The 19,598-nt window shown below is 46.9% G+C and overlaps 1 protein-coding gene across 3 annotated transcripts in view; it reads right to left on the reverse strand.

Annotated features, from left to right (window-relative positions):
• The window catches only part of ZXDC (ZXD family zinc finger C), a 40,465-nt gene that overhangs the window by 14,774 nt on the left and 6,093 nt on the right, over window positions 1-19,598 (reverse strand). For all 3 annotated transcript variants that reach the window (XM_070493558.1, XM_014846119.3, XM_070493559.1), the window contains exons 5-8: window positions 16,138-16,308; window positions 12,547-13,235; window positions 11,328-11,390; window positions 10,585-10,669 (exon numbers count right to left, since the gene is read on the reverse strand). In XM_070493558.1, the coding sequence (XP_070349659.1) occupies window positions 10,585-10,669; window positions 11,328-11,390; window positions 12,547-13,235; window positions 16,138-16,308 (1,008 nt within the window). The remainder of the gene's footprint in view (window positions 1-10,584; window positions 10,670-11,327; window positions 11,391-12,546; window positions 13,236-16,137; window positions 16,309-19,598) is intronic.

Raw genomic sequence — 19,598 nt, forward strand, 5'->3', positions numbered from 1 at the left:
GTGCCCGCATGTCCACCTTCTAGTGCTGGACAACCTGGCTGTGCTGGGGTCCCAGTGGCCCCTACCCCACACTGCCAGGCCCTTCCCCGTGCCCTCCTGCTCTCGTCCGCCTTCTGGCAAGGGAAATCGATTCTAGACCACACATCTGTGTAAGTGACACCTAGGAGCCATCCCAAGTACCCTAGGTCCAACTCAAGAAACCTCCTCCTGTGTGCTCCACCCCAGGGGGAATAACAAAAAACCCATAATCACAACACTCAAAAAACCCACTACCCATGCAGTGATGTATGTTCTACCATTTTTTTTAATTCATGAACTTTCTGGGGTTTTTTTGGTGAGGGCTGATGAGTGGTGTGCAGGTCCACACCCAGGATCCAAACCAGAGAACCCCGGGGTGCCAAAGTGGAGCACAGGAACTAACCACTTGGCCACGGGGCCAGCCTCTGTTCTACCATTTTTGTTTCTATGCAAATACACACAAAGATACGTCTATACACACCCAGCTTGTCTTACAAACATGGACTGACCAAAAATATGCACCAAGTATACAGCTTTATTGGTGGACACTTGAGTTATAAATATTTAAGAACACACCCTTCTGCACTGAGCAGCAGCTGGCACACAGTACCTTCACACAGATCCCTGGATATTTCCTTGAGACAAATTCCAAAAGTGTTATTGCAAGAGTGAACATTTGCATGTTTTTTGGCTCTTGAAAACGTTACCAAGTGGCCCTCCAGAAATGCCACGCTGCACCCCAGCGAGGCTCTCCCCAGCAAAGCCAGAGGACGCGCTCGCCCTGCGCCTGCGCAGCCTCTGCGTGTCCTCACCCGAGGGCCGGCACGCCCTGCTGACCGAGCGCGGAGGGCCCCGTCCTCGCATCTGCGGGCCGCCTGCTGTGCAGTGCTCTCCCACGCCCCGTACCCATTTTTACTCAGGGACATTCACCTCTCTTATCATTTCAGTTTCTGCTCATTTAGAAATCTCCAAGTGTCCACTGATCCTCGAGGCCCGAGCCTCCACTCCCCGCCGGGCGTGCGCCCCCTGAGGGTGAGCCAGCTAGACAGCCGCCTCAGCTGCCTGGGGCAGAAGGGCTCTGCCTCAGCAGGGTGCTGCGAGGACTGACAGGAGCCAACATATGCGCACACGCAGAACCGATTAAGTGTTGGCTGTGATAACAGCTTTCCATGCTTTTAAAAAACCTTAAATCTCTCATCTTCATTCCTTACCCCGTACGGAATCTCAATATTTTTTCCCCAAAGGCCATCATTCACTTGCCACAACTTGGAAGAGCCACCTTGACACACACAGAGGCGCGTGGTCTCAGGCATGCCTCTCGGCGTGCGGCAGCCTGGCGTCCCGGCCTGCCAGGGGACTCGCACCGCCAGGTCTAACTGTTGTAGCCTGAGACGTCCCAACAAGCACAAAGCCTCTATGCTGGTTTCTCTGTTCCCTTAGCAATCCCTGCCCACAGGTTCTTGCCCAACTGCTCTGAACTCCCTGGAATTTCAAACGGAATTACACCACAACCCTGGGGGACGAGTCTGCCAGCCTGCAGTCCCGGCTCCGTCCTCACTCCACAGCCGTCGGCACATCTGGCCAGCTGTCTTCAAGACAGGCCAGGACCAACCTACTCTCCCACTGCTCAGCCACTTGTCTCCTGCTAGGGGACGGCAGGAAACCCCGACCTGCTCTCCTGACTTCCCCCCTTGCTCCTTACGGTTTATTTTCAAAGAGCAGCTGGAATGATCCTTTCAAAACGATGTCACTTTTCTAATTACACCTCTGATGTTCTCCCATCTGACTCCACGTGAAAGTCAGAGTTCTGACAACGACCTCAAGGCCCTAAACCGCTGGCCTCCCAACAGCTCTCTGAGCACTTTCCCAAAAACGCTCCCCTGGGCTGAGTCACTCTGGCAACAAAGGCCTTTCTGCTGACAGCACCTCCAGCCTCAGTTGCTCACGAGGAGTGTCCCCTCACCCAGTTCTGCCTACGCAGCTCCCTGGCTCCCTTCCTCACCCCCTCAAGGGTTGCCTTCTCCATGAGGCCTCCGTCCACCCTACTGAAGACCACAAACTGCAGCCTCCATCCTCGCAGTGCCCACATTCACCACGTGATCCACTGTCTTCCTGTTCGCCTGCCCCCGACAGGAATGCAGCAGTGGCATCCGTGCCCGCACGACCGTGTCCCTGCTGGCATGTCCCGTATGAAAGGGAAGGAGTCGCCCCATTGGGGAACATTCCCTCTTCTGTCTCTCAGTCAAGTTTGGTCATCTCCTCCATTTAGTTCTGCCCACCTGTGAAATTCCCTCCTGGATATTTTAAAACGTTTATTGCTATTGTGAAAGAGGTTATTTTCTCCCACCGTATTTCCTAACTTGCCACTGCTGCCACAGAGAGCACTCCCGATGGTAAACATTATTCTATAACTGGCCACTTAAATATCTTCTAAGTTCTAATTATTGCTCAGTTGATTCTTTCAGGTTTTCCAACATTCAGATCATCTCCAAGTTATTATCTGTCTCCTCCCTATAGTTCTACCTTATTTCTTTTTCTTGGTTTATTTCAACATCAAGAGCCTCCAGAACCACCTTAAATACCAAGAACAATGGCGATAAAGTGATTCGTGCGTGTGCACAAAGCCTCTGGTAGCTCACCGTGGAGGAGGATGCCGGCTCTGGGCCTGGGCTACAGATCCTCTATGACAGTCCCATTTCCATCAGTTATGGAGATCAGGGCCAGCCCGGTGGCACAGTACTTAAGTTCACACACTCTGCTTTGTTGACCCAGGGTTTGCAGTTTCAGATCCCAGGTGCAGACCTACACCCAGCTTTTAAGCCATGCTGTGGCAGCGTCCCACATACAAAATAGAGAAGACTCGCACAGACATTAGCTCAGGGACAACCTTCCTCACCAAAAAAAAATATCTCCAAGTAGTAATGGAGATCAATTTGTTGTTGTTAGTGTTTTTGTTTTGTTTTGTTTTTTGAGGAAGATTAGCCCTGAGCTAACATCTGCTGCCAATCCTCCTCTTTTTGCTGAGGAAGACTGGCCCTGAGCTAACATCTGTGCCCATCTTCCTCTACTTTATATGTGGGATGCCTATGACAGCATGGCTTGCCAAGCAGTGCCACGTCTGCACCTGGGATCTGAACCGGCGAACCCCAGGCCACCAAAGCAGAACGTGCACACTTAACCAATGCCCCACTGGGCCGGCCCCCAATTTTTTAAATAAATATAGAATCTGTTGAGGAAACAATAAAGTTCTTCACTGCCCTATTACTGTGATAAACCGAGTAACAGACTTGCTAACATTAAATCATTCACAAGCCAGGTGACTAAACCCCATTTGCTCAGAATATTAGATTAAATATACTGCCAGATCCTAAGTATGTTTTATTGAGAACACTTCCATCTATTTTCATAAGTCATCAATCGACAGCTCTCCTTCTGGGGGTTTCCCTGTCAGGCTTTGGTATGCGGACCCTGGGAAGTTTCCCACTTTCCACCCAGCTCTGAACAACGTCCCCTGCACACACTCCATCGAGGCGTGGAATCTGTGTGTAACCACGGGCAAGCGTGAGCCTCAGAAATACTAACTTCATCCTCAGCTGCTGAACTCTAGACTCTTACTTATGAATCATGGTGATTTGTTTTCCTGGGAAATTATGCATTTTGTTGCAAGTACTCAAATTTATTACCATATAGTTTACATGATATTTATTTTCCACTGAATCTGTGGAATTCACTTAGGCTTTCCTTTTTCTTGGTAAAATTGCTCAGACTGAGGTGAAAACCGACAGCCTAGGGGCTACATCCACTTACAAATGCTCCGTTCGGCTCACACAGAATGTTATTTGAAATCTGAACAGGCTGTCACACACAAGCATCAAAATCCAGACTTCTGAGACTCTTCCTAGGTTTGTTCTTTTTCCATCTTGAAATAATAGCTTGTTCCACTTCGCTTACTCCTCCTCATTTCAGAGGAAGACATTCGCAACATAGACTCAGGTCCAGCTTTGGCCACATCGCTTGCCTTTCCCACACAACCACCATCAGCTGACACTCAGTGTGCTTTAAAGCACTTCCCCTGTATTATTTCATCTAACCTCCAAGAGAACCCTAAGTCAGTGCTTTGATTACCGTTTTACAAAGGAGAAAACTGGAGCACAAAGAAGTTGCCTGCTCAGGAGCTCCACTTACAACCACATGGCTATTCATTTTTCTCTAAGGATTTGTAATTAGCTTTTATTTTTTCTCTTATCCCAGAGCTAAGGTTTTCTTTTGTATTCCAAGTAATTTTTACGTTCTATTTTATCACATTATGGTCAAAAACAGCAAAGTTATTGTTTTTCCTAAAGACTGTGCTAGGTTTTCCTGATGGCCTAATCAATTAGTTTAACTCCTATAAATATTCCGTGGTCATATAGGAGCATATATTATGTCACCTTTATTAACCCCACTGTAAACATCTTTCATCTTTATTTCTTCTGCTTAATCTGCAAATAATGAGTTAAATTAATCACTTCCAACATCGCTTGGTTTTTATCTATCCAATTCTAGATTTCCATCAGTTTTTACTTATATTGTTTGATAATGTAAGTTCTCATATAAACATTTATATCAATGGTCAAAAGTATTATGGTTCTGCTGTTGATTATATGTGGAGAGTAACTAAAAATAGGGAAAATCTTCTCTGCTCCAACTGTTCCTGAATTCTACACTTCTGATATTAGTATCAATCTCCGCTTTGTGATGCTGGGTTTGTGTTTTGTTTTACCTTAACTTTAACCTTCCTAAATATTTCATCCAGGACGGGCCTCTTCCAGACAACATGTAGTTGGGATTTTGCTTTTTGACTCGTTCAGAGAGTCAGGGAGCCACACACATTCGTTTCCTGTCACACAGACACGGGGCTTGGCTGTTTCCTCTCTCCAGCGAGCACTGTACTTTCTTTCCCTCCACTGCCCGCAGACGGCAAGTCAGTCCACAGCTCTGAAGTTGGTTATATTTACTTCTTGGAAGCTTATTTTGCTATCAGCTTCAAGAATAAGTTTCTCTTTACTTTTTACATTGAGAAAATATTCTTGGTTTATTCCGAGGGGAGAACCTCAATAGTAATGATGAAGAAACTGTTACAATTTTATTTTCCACCCTCAGTAGCAACCCAATAGGAACAGTCCTGGACTTTCGACTCTTCTTACTTTTCCAGTCACTCAGAGGGCACATTTTCTAAGGATCGACGCGTGCGCTTTAAAGGCACTTCGCTACACCAACAACGATGAGGCCTCAACTGTGTTTAAATGACAGGATTTCACTAACAGTCCTGTGACCCTGCAACTTCTGTTCTCTGGCTGATTACACTACAATCCCTAAATCACAATCCCAAAACCCAAAAAAGTAACCCACATTTTCCTGCCTGAGATTGGTGCCAAAAATAATTTAGCAGCAACACCTGACCTGAACTCCTATGAAGCTATTCATAGTCTTAGTTGATCCTACTCACGTGAATGCATTTCACTGAGAAGCGCCGATGCAGTCACTGGGCGTGTTGGGAAACACAGGACCTATGTACCGTATCACCATTCTAAAGCATGAAATATTCTGAATTCAAAACACAGCTGGCCTGGGCTAACGTGCATAAATCTATTTCCTAGCACTGTGCACTGAAAAGCCTAGACACAACAACCCCTGGTAGCAATGAGCAACACGCACACCCGGCACCCAGACGTGGATTCTAACGCCATGCTCCAAGACGAGGAACAGGGCTCCCTGGAGAAGTGGCTGATTCCAGGGCTACAGCAGGGATAACACATGAGACTGGGGGTGCCAGAAAGCAAGGGAGTGCCCCCCAACAAACCAGATGGAGTATATCAAAAGGGCACAGGAATCCAACCAAAGAGCTCCCAGCGGCCAAAGCTGGAACAATCTGAGCAGCAACATAACTGCTGACATTGATTAGAATCCAATAGCGATTATAATAACCTAAAGGATAAACAGCCATCTTTGAGCCATACTGACAGAATGGAATGAATAAACGGGAGAAGGGACGGCTCTTCCTTACAGAAGAATGCTAATTAATAATGTACAAGAATGAGAGAAACAGAAAATCATCATCAGACTACCACAGTAATACCACAGGCAAAGTCCCCCTTTAGTGCTGAATTAGCAGGAGGCTGAAGGAGAAACAGGGTATTTGCACAATGTGCGGGAATGGGTTGACTTTGCCCAAGGAGAGGTCTGGCTTTTGCCTCCAGCTCCTGGGAAGGAATCTCCAGGTCCTTGGAATGTCCTGCTTGGGAGGTATGTCTGTTTACCTGGGGCTCTGGGCCACTCCAGACAGTCTAACAACGTGACTCACAGTGGAGGCCTTGAGTCAGTGTCGGCTCAACCTGCAAAGGGGCTGGAGACAGTCAGCCACGTGGATAGGCTGCCATGCCTTTGCAATCGAGCCCTAATAAGTGTCTGGACAGCGAGGCTCAGGTGAGCTCCCCTGGTCGGCAATACTCCATGTATGTTGTCACACAGTTGGAGAAGTAAGCACTGCCCACAATTCCAGGGAGAAGCAACTGGAAGCTTCACCCTAGGAACTCTCCTGCAGCCTGTCCTACTCCCCTCTTCCCCTGGCTGACTTTATTCTGTGTCCTTTCACTGCAATAATCCATAAGTGTACTTCTGAGCCCTTCTAGAGAATTAGAGGACTTAAGTATGGTCTTGGAGACACTCAAACTTGCAGTTGGTGTTAGAAGTGAGGGTGATCTTGTAGATCCCTGAGATTTGCACACCATCTCAAAGTATCTACCTCAAAATAAATGATTATTAATTACAAAGGGAAAAATAGTAACTTCACAACAGAGAAACCTGGCAGACAACACCTTAACCCAGTGATCAAGGTTAGCATCACCTGTAATATGTTGATTGCCTAAGATACAATGAGAAGGGCACCTCACTCTGGCTCCAAAAAGTCCATAACCTCAGCCTAATCAAGAGAAAGCAGCAGACAAACCCAAAGGGAAGAACATTCCAGATTAATGGACTCGCACTCTTTGAAAGCACCATGGAAGGCAAGGGAAGGTTGAGGGGCTAACGCAGACAGGAGGAGACTAAGGAGTGGTGACAACCAAATGGAACCTGGGATCCTGGACGGGGTCCTGGAAAAGAAAAGGGACCCTAGTGGGAAACTGGTCCAGGCCCAATAAAGTCTGCAGTCCACCGAGCAGGACTGTGGCCTGGATGCCTTCCTAGCTTTGGGAAATGCACCACGACTGTGGGAGATGTTAACGTGAAAGGAGGCTGGGTGAAGGGTACCACAAGTGGACGTCACAAATGGGTGACAATATGCATCGACTATTGCCAAATAGGAAAGCATCTTTTCTGCAAGTCTGAAATTCCAGCAAAATAAAATGTCAGGTAAGAAAACACTGTTGACCCCAAGGGTTTTGGAAAAGGGATTGTGGGCCTATATTTATAATCCTCTATCTCTTGGCTGATTACAGTATCTCAAGAGGGCTTTTCAAGGAGGATATGTGGGAGGCAAAATGTAAGCCTCTGACTTACTAGAAAGTTCTTCCACTACTTCACAAATGAAGGCTGGAGACTTGGCAGGTTCCAGATTTCTGGTTCCCTTAAAAGTCTATAAAATAATGTTTAAATCAGTATGTTTATAAAAATACTCTGACCACCATTGTAGGATGCTAAGAAACCAGTTTATTATTTTGAAAACTGATAAAGAGAAAGATTCAGACATTTACCCTGACTTTTCTGTATGGACTGTACCTCAGGGTAAAGAACGGACGAGAAGCTGCTCTTACACAAGTACAGTAGTCCTCCGTATCCACAGTTTCGTTTTCTGTAGTTTCAGTTACCTGTGGTCAACCTCAGTCTAAATATATTAGACGGAAAACTCCAGAAATAAACAACCCATAAGTTTTAAATTGTCCACTGTCCTGAGTAGTGTGATGAAATCACGCCATCCTGTCCAGGACATGAATCATCCCTGTGACCAGTGTGTACACGGCTGTATTCACCACCTGGCCATTAATCACTTAGTAGGCATCTCAGTTATGACATGAACTGTTGCAATGTTGCAGTGCTTGCGTTCAAGAGACTATTATTTTACTTAAGAACGGCTGCCCAAGCATGACAGCAGTGACGCTGGCAATTTGGAGACGCCGGCAATTTGGAGACGCCAAAGATAAGCTGTAAAGTGCTTCCTTTAAGTGAAAAGGTGAAAGTTGCTGACTTCATAAGGAAAGAAGAAAAATCATATGCTGAGTCTGCTAAGATCTAAAGTAAGAAGGAATCTTCTATCCATGAAATTGTGAAGAAGGAAAAACAAATTCATGCTGGTTTTGCTGTTGCACCTCAAACTGCAAAGGTTACAGCCACAGTGCGTGGTAAGTGCTTAGTTAAGATGGGGAAGGCATTAAATTTGTGGAAGATACGAACAGAAAATGTGTTCTGACCAATGGCAACATGTTGCACCAGAAAGCACTGAGCCTATACGAAGACTTCAGCAAGGGAACCCCTAAAACAAGTGACACCAAGCCATTTACTCCAAGTAAGGGATGGTTACAGATTCAGGAAAAGGTTTGGACTGAAAGAGAAAGAGAGCACATTCACGTAACTTTTAATACATATATTGTTTTCACTGTTCTATTTTATTACTAGTTGTTGTTAATCTCTTACCGTGCCTAATTTGTAAATTAAACTTTATCATAGGTACGTACGTATAAGAAAAAACATAGTATATACACGGTTTGGTACTATCTTTGGCTTCGGGCAGCCACTGAATGTCTTGGAACGTATCCCCGTCAGATGAAGGGGCACTACTGTATTCTAGCCAGTAATGAGAGAGGAATGACGGAACATCATCATTCTGCAGCCCCTAAGGAATTAACAGATCTAGTCACTGGCTATCGACGGCTGCTAGCAACAGAGGACAGACTGACCACAAGACATGAGAGCCACCCCCCAACACCTGCAAAGCTGTTTTGCTAAGGCCCCCACCTGCCCCCACAGAATCAAACTTCCCTGAGATCAAGCCTCTAGATGTAATTACTAATTTATAGGAAATACAGAAGACAGAAGACCTGTTTAACTATGCCACAGTGATGGAATCAGCAAAATCCAGACTGCCGACTCCAGAAGACAAACCACCAGACTCCTCAAGAGATACACAGGAGGGAGACGGAAGGAGGGACCTCACAAACGCATCAACCAATAATAATATGTCACCCTTATTTGGATTCTGATCCCAACAGTTATAAAACCATTATGGCACTGAGACAACTGAAAATTTGAACACTTGCTAGGTATTCACATTAAAGAAATACTGTTAATTTTTAAAGAAGTGATAATAGCAAGTGGCTATGTTTTTTAAGCATCATTTTTTTAAAGATGATAAAAAAATTTATAAAAACTAATAAAAAAAAAAACTATATCCATAGCTGCTACCCAAAGCAATGCAATGGATATAACACATACTATATGTCTAAATATTCTCATATTCTTTTTTCTTCAGGCTGGAGATTACCTATCAGGTTAAATAAAGGCATCTGGTTTGCTTCATTAACTTTGCCTAAGATGTGCTGAATTCTTTCATCCTATAAATGGCCAGCATCACGACCACCACCCCCTTCTTTCATTATCTCTGCAAGTTCCACCTGGGCACTGTGTGAGCTGCAGAGGTAACCGTCCCTCAGTCACAGTGAACACTGACACACACACGATTTATTAGAAGGCAGTATTTGCTGTATGAAAACTAACAGAAAATAGAGAGTTACTATTATTTTAAATAAGAAGTCATGATACTTTTAAGAACAGAAACATAAAATTGTACTGCTAATCCTACACACCCCTTGATATCTTTAAAATAAATTTTAGATAAATATAAAAGACAAATGAAATACTCAAAATAATATTAAAAGAATTCACTGTTACCTTTACAAAAGGATTTACTCAAGTTTCCTTTAAGCACTGTGTGCCACTATTCCATTTTCAGGATGGACGGACAGATGCAGGAGGTGACAAACCAGCAGGTCTTGTTTGGCCCACATAGTGTTTTTTTAAAAATTCAAGAAAGCTGCTAACACTTTAAAATTAGAAGATTTCCACATAACTCTGAACTGGGTATCCATAACGCCACGTGCCACCAAGAGACACGTATGCAGGCCCTGTGGAGAGTGGCAGCCCTGTCTCCAGGGTCTTCCTAATGCCAAGGTCAGGGGCCAGCAGCCACCTAGCCTCGGGTTCCCACCTCCACTTTTCTGACACCTGGCCTGCTATGTTCTTTACCTTAGCAGCCTGCCAGGTCACAGACACTGGTGTTTGCAACCACCAACTTACACACAGCTTTTTTAAGAAAATAAGACATGTCCACACTGATGCTGGGAATTCTGCTAGTAACTTTTTTTCTTAAGTTTACATAAAACTAGGGAGTTGAGGAGAGGGCATTTTTAACGTAAAAGTAACACAGAGCACACAGCAACACTTACTATTCTATGTGTTTCTTCTGTCTTTAATTAAGCCCCAAGGTGACTCTCAGATCCCTCGCTCCCCCAGTACTGCAGCACACAGCCTCACCTGCATTGCTCCCAGTTCCTTTCTGCTTTTTTTTCTTGGCTAGTTGAATGGCTCGGGAATCAGTTCTTGCTGAGCCCTCACTTTCCTGAGACCAAAGAAAAGTGTGTCAGTCACTTGATGCAAACGGCAACGGAAGGGGAGCAAGGGAGCTAGTGACATGGACTACGTCTGCCTCCTGAACAGGCAGAGTCCAGTCCTCTTTCGGGATCTCCAGAAAGGCTCACAGAGAATCAAATGCCACATTCAATTATAGTGACAGCTAAATGAAATCAGAGTTGGAACAATATACATAATTTTATTATCCAGAGAAGCAAAGTTTATTCCTCCAAACTCTAAAACATATTAAAATATTTTACACAGAAACTGTTATAAAATGAATTACATACTTCTCTGCTGTCTGAAACAAATCACCAGCATTCCTCTGGTAATTCAGGATTAATTTATTGCAGCACTTCCCAGCATTTTTCAGAACATGCCACATAATACTCGTACGGCAGACCTGGCGAGGTCCTATCTCATACACCCACGGCAGAGGCCGCTCTGGCGGCAGATGCTCGACTCGAAAGTCTCATGTACCAAAACAGTAATTACGTTACTGAATTCAGGAAGTTTACTGAGGGAGCCAAACAGTATTCAAACAGGACATCAACTGTTGTAAATGTGTGAATGTTTTATAAGAAAAACAGTTTCATACTTATCACTGCAAAAAGAAAAAGAACAGCCCTCAGCAGCTCGTGGCATACCTGTAACCCATTCACCACACACCATCTGTGCTCAGAGAATCGAGGCAGCCCAACGTCACACAGCTAGCGAGAAAACGAACAAGGGGTCAGCATCAAGGTCATGGCAGCTCCTCCTGCCTCCACCCCCATCACAGCCCTGGAGAGGCAGTGGCACCAGAGAATGAGTTTCCCCAGGCACCAAGGCCAGCACACAGGCACGGCCTCCCTACTGCTCTCTGAGCCATGGCCATCTCCTCTCTTGGCCCAACCACCTGCCCGCTTAGCAACCACTGTGGCAGCCTAAGCCAAGGTCAGCAAGGGTGGCTGGCTGCTGCCAAGTGAGGTGCCCGGAGAGGCGCGACAGAGCCCATGCTTCCCTCCGACGGAGAGGAGCAAAAGCGGGCTCCGTGGCAAATGGGTTACCATGTCCCTCACAGTGGATCCTAATTCAAAGGATTTAACTTTTGTAAAAAAAAAAATTGTGGTAAAGATTTAACACTCTACACACATAAATATCACCATCAAATTTAACTTGTGCCACAAGAAAAAACCTATTTGATCATTCCCATCTGAGACAGAGGAAGAAGTCAAACTCTCCTAAGACTCTAATTAAATTATTTTAAATTAAATTATATTAAATGTATAACTGGCATAAATATCATTAAAGTATATTAACTGCCAAGCCTCAAAATTGGAGAAGTATTTTTACAACCCTCCAGAAACAAAGGCTCACAAACCACTCCCTTTTTTTCCTTAATTCTAATTTTAAAAAATTTTTTGCAAGGTTTTAAAGTTTCCATTAAACCTTTAAAGACAGTTACGTCACGATTCCTCTTCCTCTGGTCATTAGTAAGTCGAAGGACTTGTTATTACGTGAAGAACACAAAGGCAGAACACTTCCACAGTATGAAATACGCCAAGTTTTTTCAAGAAAAGAAACACATTATCACAGAATCAAAGAACTCTAAAGGACCTTAGAATTCATCTAGCTAAAGCCTCTCATTTTAGAAATAAATGAGAATTTAAGGCTCAGACAGGGTAAGTGATTTGCTCAAGGTCGTAAAAACTAGTCAGTTCAACTCAAGATCAGGATTCAGATTTCCAGACTTGTAGTCCAGGGCTCCGTCCTTTTGCAAACCAGTAAGAAATGTCTGCACGTAAGTGATTAATCCAGAACATCCTCAGAATCGAGTATAAGAGAAGTGAGCTAGTGGTGGTGACGGAACACAGCACTTCATACCAAATATAAGCCGCCGGTCCCCGCACTGGGCCCTGTGTCTCTCTGAGGACAGGGCTTTTCCACAGGGCTGCAGGACACAGACTGGGACGCCCCTCTGCTTCGTTCTCGCTGCCTGACAGCACCAGGGCCAGGAGGTGAGGCTGGCTCCACTTTGATCGGCGCATGCAGTTCTGGGACACCGGTGCTTCCCTGGGGGACACTTGAAGGGGTCAGTGTGGTGGTGTTCGCTGCTAAATTGCTGCTGGAGGTCACAGCCTCTGGGTCCTGGCCCACGTCCTTCACAGGCAGAGCTACTAGACAGCCCAGCGCTCCTGCACTTACAGTCTGCACGTCATCCACACTGAAGCTGCTCTGCTCAAGCACTGTGGCTGCTGTCCCGAGAACAAGAGGGCTGTCCAGGCCTGGAGGAATGTCACTGTGGGCCACCAAGACCAGCGGGTCCATTGGCCCTAAGGAACTATTATTAGCAGGGAGGTTCCCCCCGAGAGAGGAGCTCACAGAAGTTACGTCGATGGTCAGGATTCCAGAGTTCAGGGCCTCATCCGAGGCCCCCACTGCACTACCACCGTCACCAGGTGTGTCGGAGAAGAGTGCTGCCAGGTCTATGTTGTTGAGCTCGCTTTGGCCTGGGCCACCCAGCTCACTGCTGGGCGTGAGAGAACTCGGAGCTCCTAGCTGAGGGAAGAGATCTGAAAAAGGAACGAACACTTCAGTTACTGTATGACCTCAAAGGACTAGGACGTTCAGCTTGTGCTCAAGGTGCTAGCAAGCGACCCATCAAGGCAACATCTACTGTCCTCTCCAAAACCCAGTGCCTGGCACATGGAGGGTGGCTGCACACCAAAGGAAGGAACTGCCTGATGACGTGTGAGGCATTTTACATTTGTTGTCTCAAACCCTTGAGGTGACAGAGATTTCTTCAGACAGAAATGACTCAAGAAACTAAATAACATTCCTTTTTTTTAGATTTTATTTTTCCTTTTTCTCCCCAAAGCCCCCTGGTACGTAGTCGTTGATTTTTACTTGTGGGTCCTTCTGGTTGTGGCATGTGGGGTGCCGTCTCAGCATGGCCTGACAAGCGGTGCCATGTCCGTGCCCAGGATCCGAACCAGCAAAACCCTGGGCCGCTGAAGTAGAGCACGAACTTAACCACTCGGCCACGGGGCCGGCCCCCTAAGTAACATTTCTTAGTCACATTGACTGGTGACGGGAAGCAGCAGCAAGACTTGAATCCAGGTCTTTCTGGCTTCAAATCCGGTACTCCTTCTACTATACTACAATAGCTATCCCTGAGAAGACTAAAACTTTCCACGGAATACAAACCTTCCGAGGTCGGACACAAGCCGAACTCTGGCTCTGGGGATATTTTTGGAATCGGCTGTGTCAGCTCCTGTCTCATCAAACTCTATGCCCCCTCCACAACTAGCTGCCGCTCCAAAACGGGTTTGAGTCATCCAGGAGTGACCAGTGGGAAAAACTGGCCTGTGTGGCTGACTCTGGACAGGGACCAAGGCCCCAGCTCTACGAAGCTGCTGAGAACTGGACATCAGGTGCCCCCAGCGGCTCTGGAGCGCTCCTCCCTCCGTGGAGCTTCTCAGGAGGGTCACCCCCCCCACCGTGGTATTTCCAACCTCTAATACGCCCCTCCCCCAGGCCATGACCACGTTGAGGGCGCAGAGTCTGTCTGGCCCAGCTTTCTCCTTGAGCACCAGGCACAGTGCCTGGCCCCAAACCGACATCTAACGATTACGACAGAAATAATGCTGACAGATCCCTCTTCATTCAGTCTTAATTGTTGGCCTCAACACTCTTCAAACGTCTGTTATTCAAGAAAGTAATTTAAATAATCAGAATACCCCTGGTGTACAGTAGTGTACATAAACATACTTAAAAAATCCCAAAGAATATTCAAGTTAAGGGTGTATACGCAAGTACACCCAACCCTCCCAAACCCCAGGACTCTTCAAGCACCAAACAGGAAAATGGGAACACACAGACCTTGGGCAAAGAGCCACACAAGGCCTTGATGCTATTCTTTCCCAAGAGATCTCTACCTGCAGCTTCTAGAACATGCCAGTGCTTGGCCAGAGGCAAAAGGCCCTCTCAGCTCTCTGGCTCTATTCCTCCCACACCAACTGTCAGCTAATTCCCAACTCATACTTTCCAGTGGTGGACACCTGGTCAGAGTGCCCACTACATTTCTAATGCAAACCTGTGAAAGAAATCTATTCTAGACCCCCAAAATAAATAACCAAATTCAGAATATATCTTCTTTAGTTGTCACAGTACTTCAAAGTCTAAAAACAGAATCAAGGGGCCACCCTGTGGTGTAGTGGTTAAGTCCAGTGCGCTCCACTTCAGAGGCCAGGGTTTGTGGGTTCAGATCCTGAGTGTGGACCTACCCCCCTCGTCAGCCATGCTGAGGCAGTGACCACATAGAAACTGGAGAAAGATTGGCACAGATGTTAGCTCAGGGCTACTCTTCCTCAGGGGGGAAAAAAACCAGAATCAATATGTTATTGCTTCTTAAGTAAATCTTAGTACCAATGAAACTTTCTGAAAGAAAATGACAGTGATTCTTTGTGGAAGTTAAATATGGAAAACTATGTCACTTTCTCAAAACTCTCCCCAAAAGTCCCTTGACTATCTTGAGGATTCAGTTCCCTATGAAAAGACTAATAATTATCATCTCAGTGCAAATAGAGATACCAATTCAGTCATAAATTTCCTATTTAGCATTTCATTAATTCCACAAATATTTACTGGAGACCTGCTATGTGCAAGGGCCAAAAATACAAAAACATTTAAATAAACATTAATTGACAGAGCCTGGCTCCAGCACTTCCTCACCTATATCACCTCAGGCAAGGTCTGCTCCTTTCCGCCTCAGTGATAAAGCCGTGAGGATCCCCAACCCAGGACCACTGTGAGGGGAACTCAAACAGCCAATCCAGGGCCTGGCAGAGCCCCTGACAGTCAGTCCACAATAAATGGACACTCCCAGGCACCTATTTCTCAGGAGGCGAGCACTGGGACAACACCTGGTCATCTACACTGACAAAAAAAGTGGCAGGGCAGAGTGACCGACAAGTAACTCAATGTCACATCACAAAAGCAAGTCTAGGAGACACAGGCACCACAGAAGCCCCTAAGAGGCTGTCACACCCAGTCAGAGATGAAGAAAAGCTCAGGAAGAATAAACAATGCTCGTACTGACTTGAACAGGCCAGGTTAGGAAGGGGAACAGCAGGAGCAAAGGACAGCCCCAGGCACGTGGTGTGACAAGAGCACCAGCTCAGAGCTGGGGCGGGGCGGGGCCAGCTGCAGAGACAGAGGCAGGCACTTCAAAGGCAAGCCAGGGATCAGAGGGTCAGGGGCAAGAAGTGGCAGGAGACAGACCAGGAGAGGCCGCCAGGCGTGGCAGCTATGGGCACAGGCTAGGAAGGCTTCACCGTCCTAGATTAGTTCAACCCAGGAACCAGACAACCTCTGAAAGCAGCCAAGGAAGCAGCACCAGGCTTTTGCTTCTTTGACCCATGTCAAGCTCATGCATCTTTGTAGTGCCCTAAGAGGGACATAAATCAAGCTGACCTGGGCGCCGGCTGTGCTGTCTGACCACGTGCGCCTTCATGCTGTGCTTGGAGGTGAAGAGTCTGTTGCAGCTGGAGACTGGGCAACGGCTTTTCGGAGCACCTACGTCCTGCAGGTGTTTCTTAGAGTGGATATAGAGACTGCTACGAGCAGAGAATCTAGCACAGCACCCTGAAACAGAAAGAATGCTGAGCATTAAACCCGAGCATTATCAAGGACCAGTGTCGACACTTCTGATGATATATATATACATCCGGAATATAATATACATATCCTGATGATATACTATGTATATATAACGCAAATATGTACTATATCTATATATAGATATAATATCTGTAAAACATCTCATCAAATGATATTATATATATATATAAAAAATAGCGAGATCAGAATCACAAGACAATGCTTGGCCACGCTCCAGCCCCTGGCAAGGGGCATCCACCAAATATCCCCCGGAGCAGCATCACAAGCAATTAAACTCAAAAGCCAACTCTCTTTTAAAAGCCCCAATCAGTTGCAGGTAAGATGTACAACCTCGGACAAATTGACTCTGAGCCTGTTTCTTCACCCACTATACACGGCTGCTGGGAAGATTAAGTCAAATTAAGTGTTAAACAACTCCTTAAATGTTCAAGTGCTAAAAATTCATACTAATCATCTGTACTAAGCTACTATTATAAGGACACCTGTAATCCTACGGCATTTAGAGTTGAAAACTTTCTCAAGATATCACCAAAGCAAATTTCTCTCATTTTTACCACCCAGAAACCGATGCCCAGAGGGACCAAGCAAATGGCTTGGGGGCATGAGTGGAGTCTGCAGCTGGCACTGCCTTGCTGACTGACTGCTCAACCAGTCAGTGAGACCACAGGCCTGCATGTGTGTCAGAAGGAAAACCAGACATTCAGAAATACAGCCTCCCCTCCTTCATGCCCCGATTCCCCACTATGAGAGCTCTGCACCATAGGGACAGAGAGAGGGAAGTGGGGCTCTTGGCAGCTACAAGCCTGTGACCTGGTAGGGACAAGTAAAGTACCAGCTGTCACAACAAAGGGCAGAATAAACCAATTCACAGCTAGTGCTGGCAAGTGCTCTGGACGCAGAGGAAACAGCAAACCTCCTGAGAGCAGAGAAGACAGGTCTCAGCAGGCAGGTAGCATTTGAGGTGACTGGGCCTGGACAAACGGTGGGGCCACCCCAGCAGAGCAGAGGGGCATCCAGGACAAGGAGCGGCCCAGCTCTGGCATGAAGACCACTGAGGGCAGCAGGGCAGAGTGAGCAAAGCCTGGGCTCTGGAGCTGGTGTGACCAGACCCAACCGGCTCAGCCCCCTACAAGCCGTGTGGCCTTACTTATCCTTTCCAGACCTCCATTTTCTCTTCTGTAAAGTGGGAGTGACACTGACCTCACAGGGGTTACAAGGACTAAATGAAACAATATCAACTACAGAGTACTCGCACAGCACCCAACAAAGTGGAAAGGAGCATCGTCACACTTATGGCGCCTTCTTGGGGTGGGAAGGTGGCAGTGCTGGCGTCCGGGGCCCAGAGGAGGGCTATTTTAGGAAAAGAGGCTATCTGACCCAATGAGTAAGGGCTTTGGCTGCCTCTGAGAGGAATTTTGAACTTATTTCACTTTCAAATAAAGCTTCAAAGTTGTTTCCACGTCAGGCTCACGACAGAACATTTGGGAAACACAACCGACAGGGCAGACCTGTGGCCTCACCCCAGGTGCACTGTCTGCGGGCGTGGGAACATCCTGTACCTGCGACGTCCCTGACTCCCTCTTCCAGCTAGCACTCCTCAGCAGATTTCTAGCAGCAGATCACACAGCAGAAGCGCTGAATACATCTTCACCTTTCACCAAACGGCTTTCCCAAGGACAGGGAAGACCACAAAATAGACGTCCGCCACACTCTTGCCAGCTATGAGTTCCCATTTGTAAAAATATCTGATAATTCAACAGGGAACAAAATCTATTTCATTTTAATTTGTATTTCCTTTGATGATCAGAAATCTGGCTATTTTTCCACATGTGTTAATGGCTGTCTTTTCCTAATTGCAACATTATTGAGATCTGTGTCAGTTCCTTACAAATCAAAGATACTAATGAACAGCACCCCACATTTCTACCAAGTTACCCCCACCCAGGGGAGGGGCAGCAGCAGCCCATCAGGGACTAACTTCCCTCCAAACCCCAACTCAACGGGAACCTGCTCAATCGCATTCAGCATTTATGTGGTGACCACACGACATCTACCAACCTTGACTCTGTGCAAGACGCCCCACGACATTCTAGACACGCAGAGAAACCACCACCCGTGCAGGGAGAGTGCCCACCACATACAGGCTGTCCTCAGGCTCTCGTCCCGCCCTCCCTCATACACACTCCTGCCATCCAGCCCCATCCTCTCTTTCTCTTCCTCTTACTATGGAAGAGGCAGATGGTGGTTGCTTCTTAACTTTTCATTATGGAACATTTCAAACACCTACAAAAGTAGAGAAAATGGTATAATCTCTCAGACTCAAGAATGATCAACTCTCAGCCAATCCAAAGAAGGGTTCTGGGACCCCTCCCCCAGGCTCCTGACTTACTCCACTCCCTCAAGAAAAGCACTGTCAACCAACCACTGCCCACTCAGCCCTCTCCCGCCATCTGCATCTCTATTGGCACCTCAGCATCTGGACCTGCTCCAAGCTTAAAGGATGGAGCTACCAGAAGGCAAAACAACTGCCCCTCCCCGTAGCCAGCTCTGCCCTTTCCTCTTCGCTTCCATCACCTCCAGAAGAGGGATCAGCACAGCCATCACCTGCCTCGCCCGACCCACCTCTCAGGGCACCAGAGCAGGGCTCTGTCCCAGCTACTCCACCCAAGCTTGAACCTCACTCCGCAAGAGCCTACGACCTTCCGGAGGAGCCCACGCACACCCCTCCCCCTCACACCACACCTCAGCACTGGCCACTGACGGCCCTCCTGTCCCGAGAATCCTCCTCTGGGCTGCAGCGCCACCAGCTCCACGTCTCTGGCAGTTCCTTGCCAGCCCGTCCCAGGGTTCCCTTGCTACTTTTCCACCTGAATGTGTGCCGGTTCCCAGGGTTTGGTTCTAGGCCTTCTTTTTTTATTTATAATTCTAAGAACAGCAGTAGGGACATTTACCGATGCTTTCTCTATGCCTTACTTAAACTTACTGACTAACCGAGCCCTCACAATAGCCCTGAGGTGTTACCACCACTTCGCAGGCGAGGAAAAGAGACACAGCTTGAGCTGCTTTTCCAAGGTCTCAGTTACTTAAGTGGCAGACTTGAAAGTGGAATCTAGGCAGGCTGACTCCAGCGTCCATGCCTTTATTCCCTACACCACACTGCCTCTCTTCAGCTGACACTGTTCCCTGAGAACGGAATCCCCTGCCACGGGGCAGCCGACCACTGGCGTGCTCTCAGAGCACCTACTCACCACACC

The sequence above is a fragment of the Equus asinus genome, chromosome 21 (assembly GCF_041296235.1).
Source record: "Equus asinus isolate D_3611 breed Donkey chromosome 21, EquAss-T2T_v2, whole genome shotgun sequence".
Classification (NCBI taxonomy): Eukaryota; Metazoa; Chordata; class Mammalia; order Perissodactyla; family Equidae; genus Equus; species Equus asinus.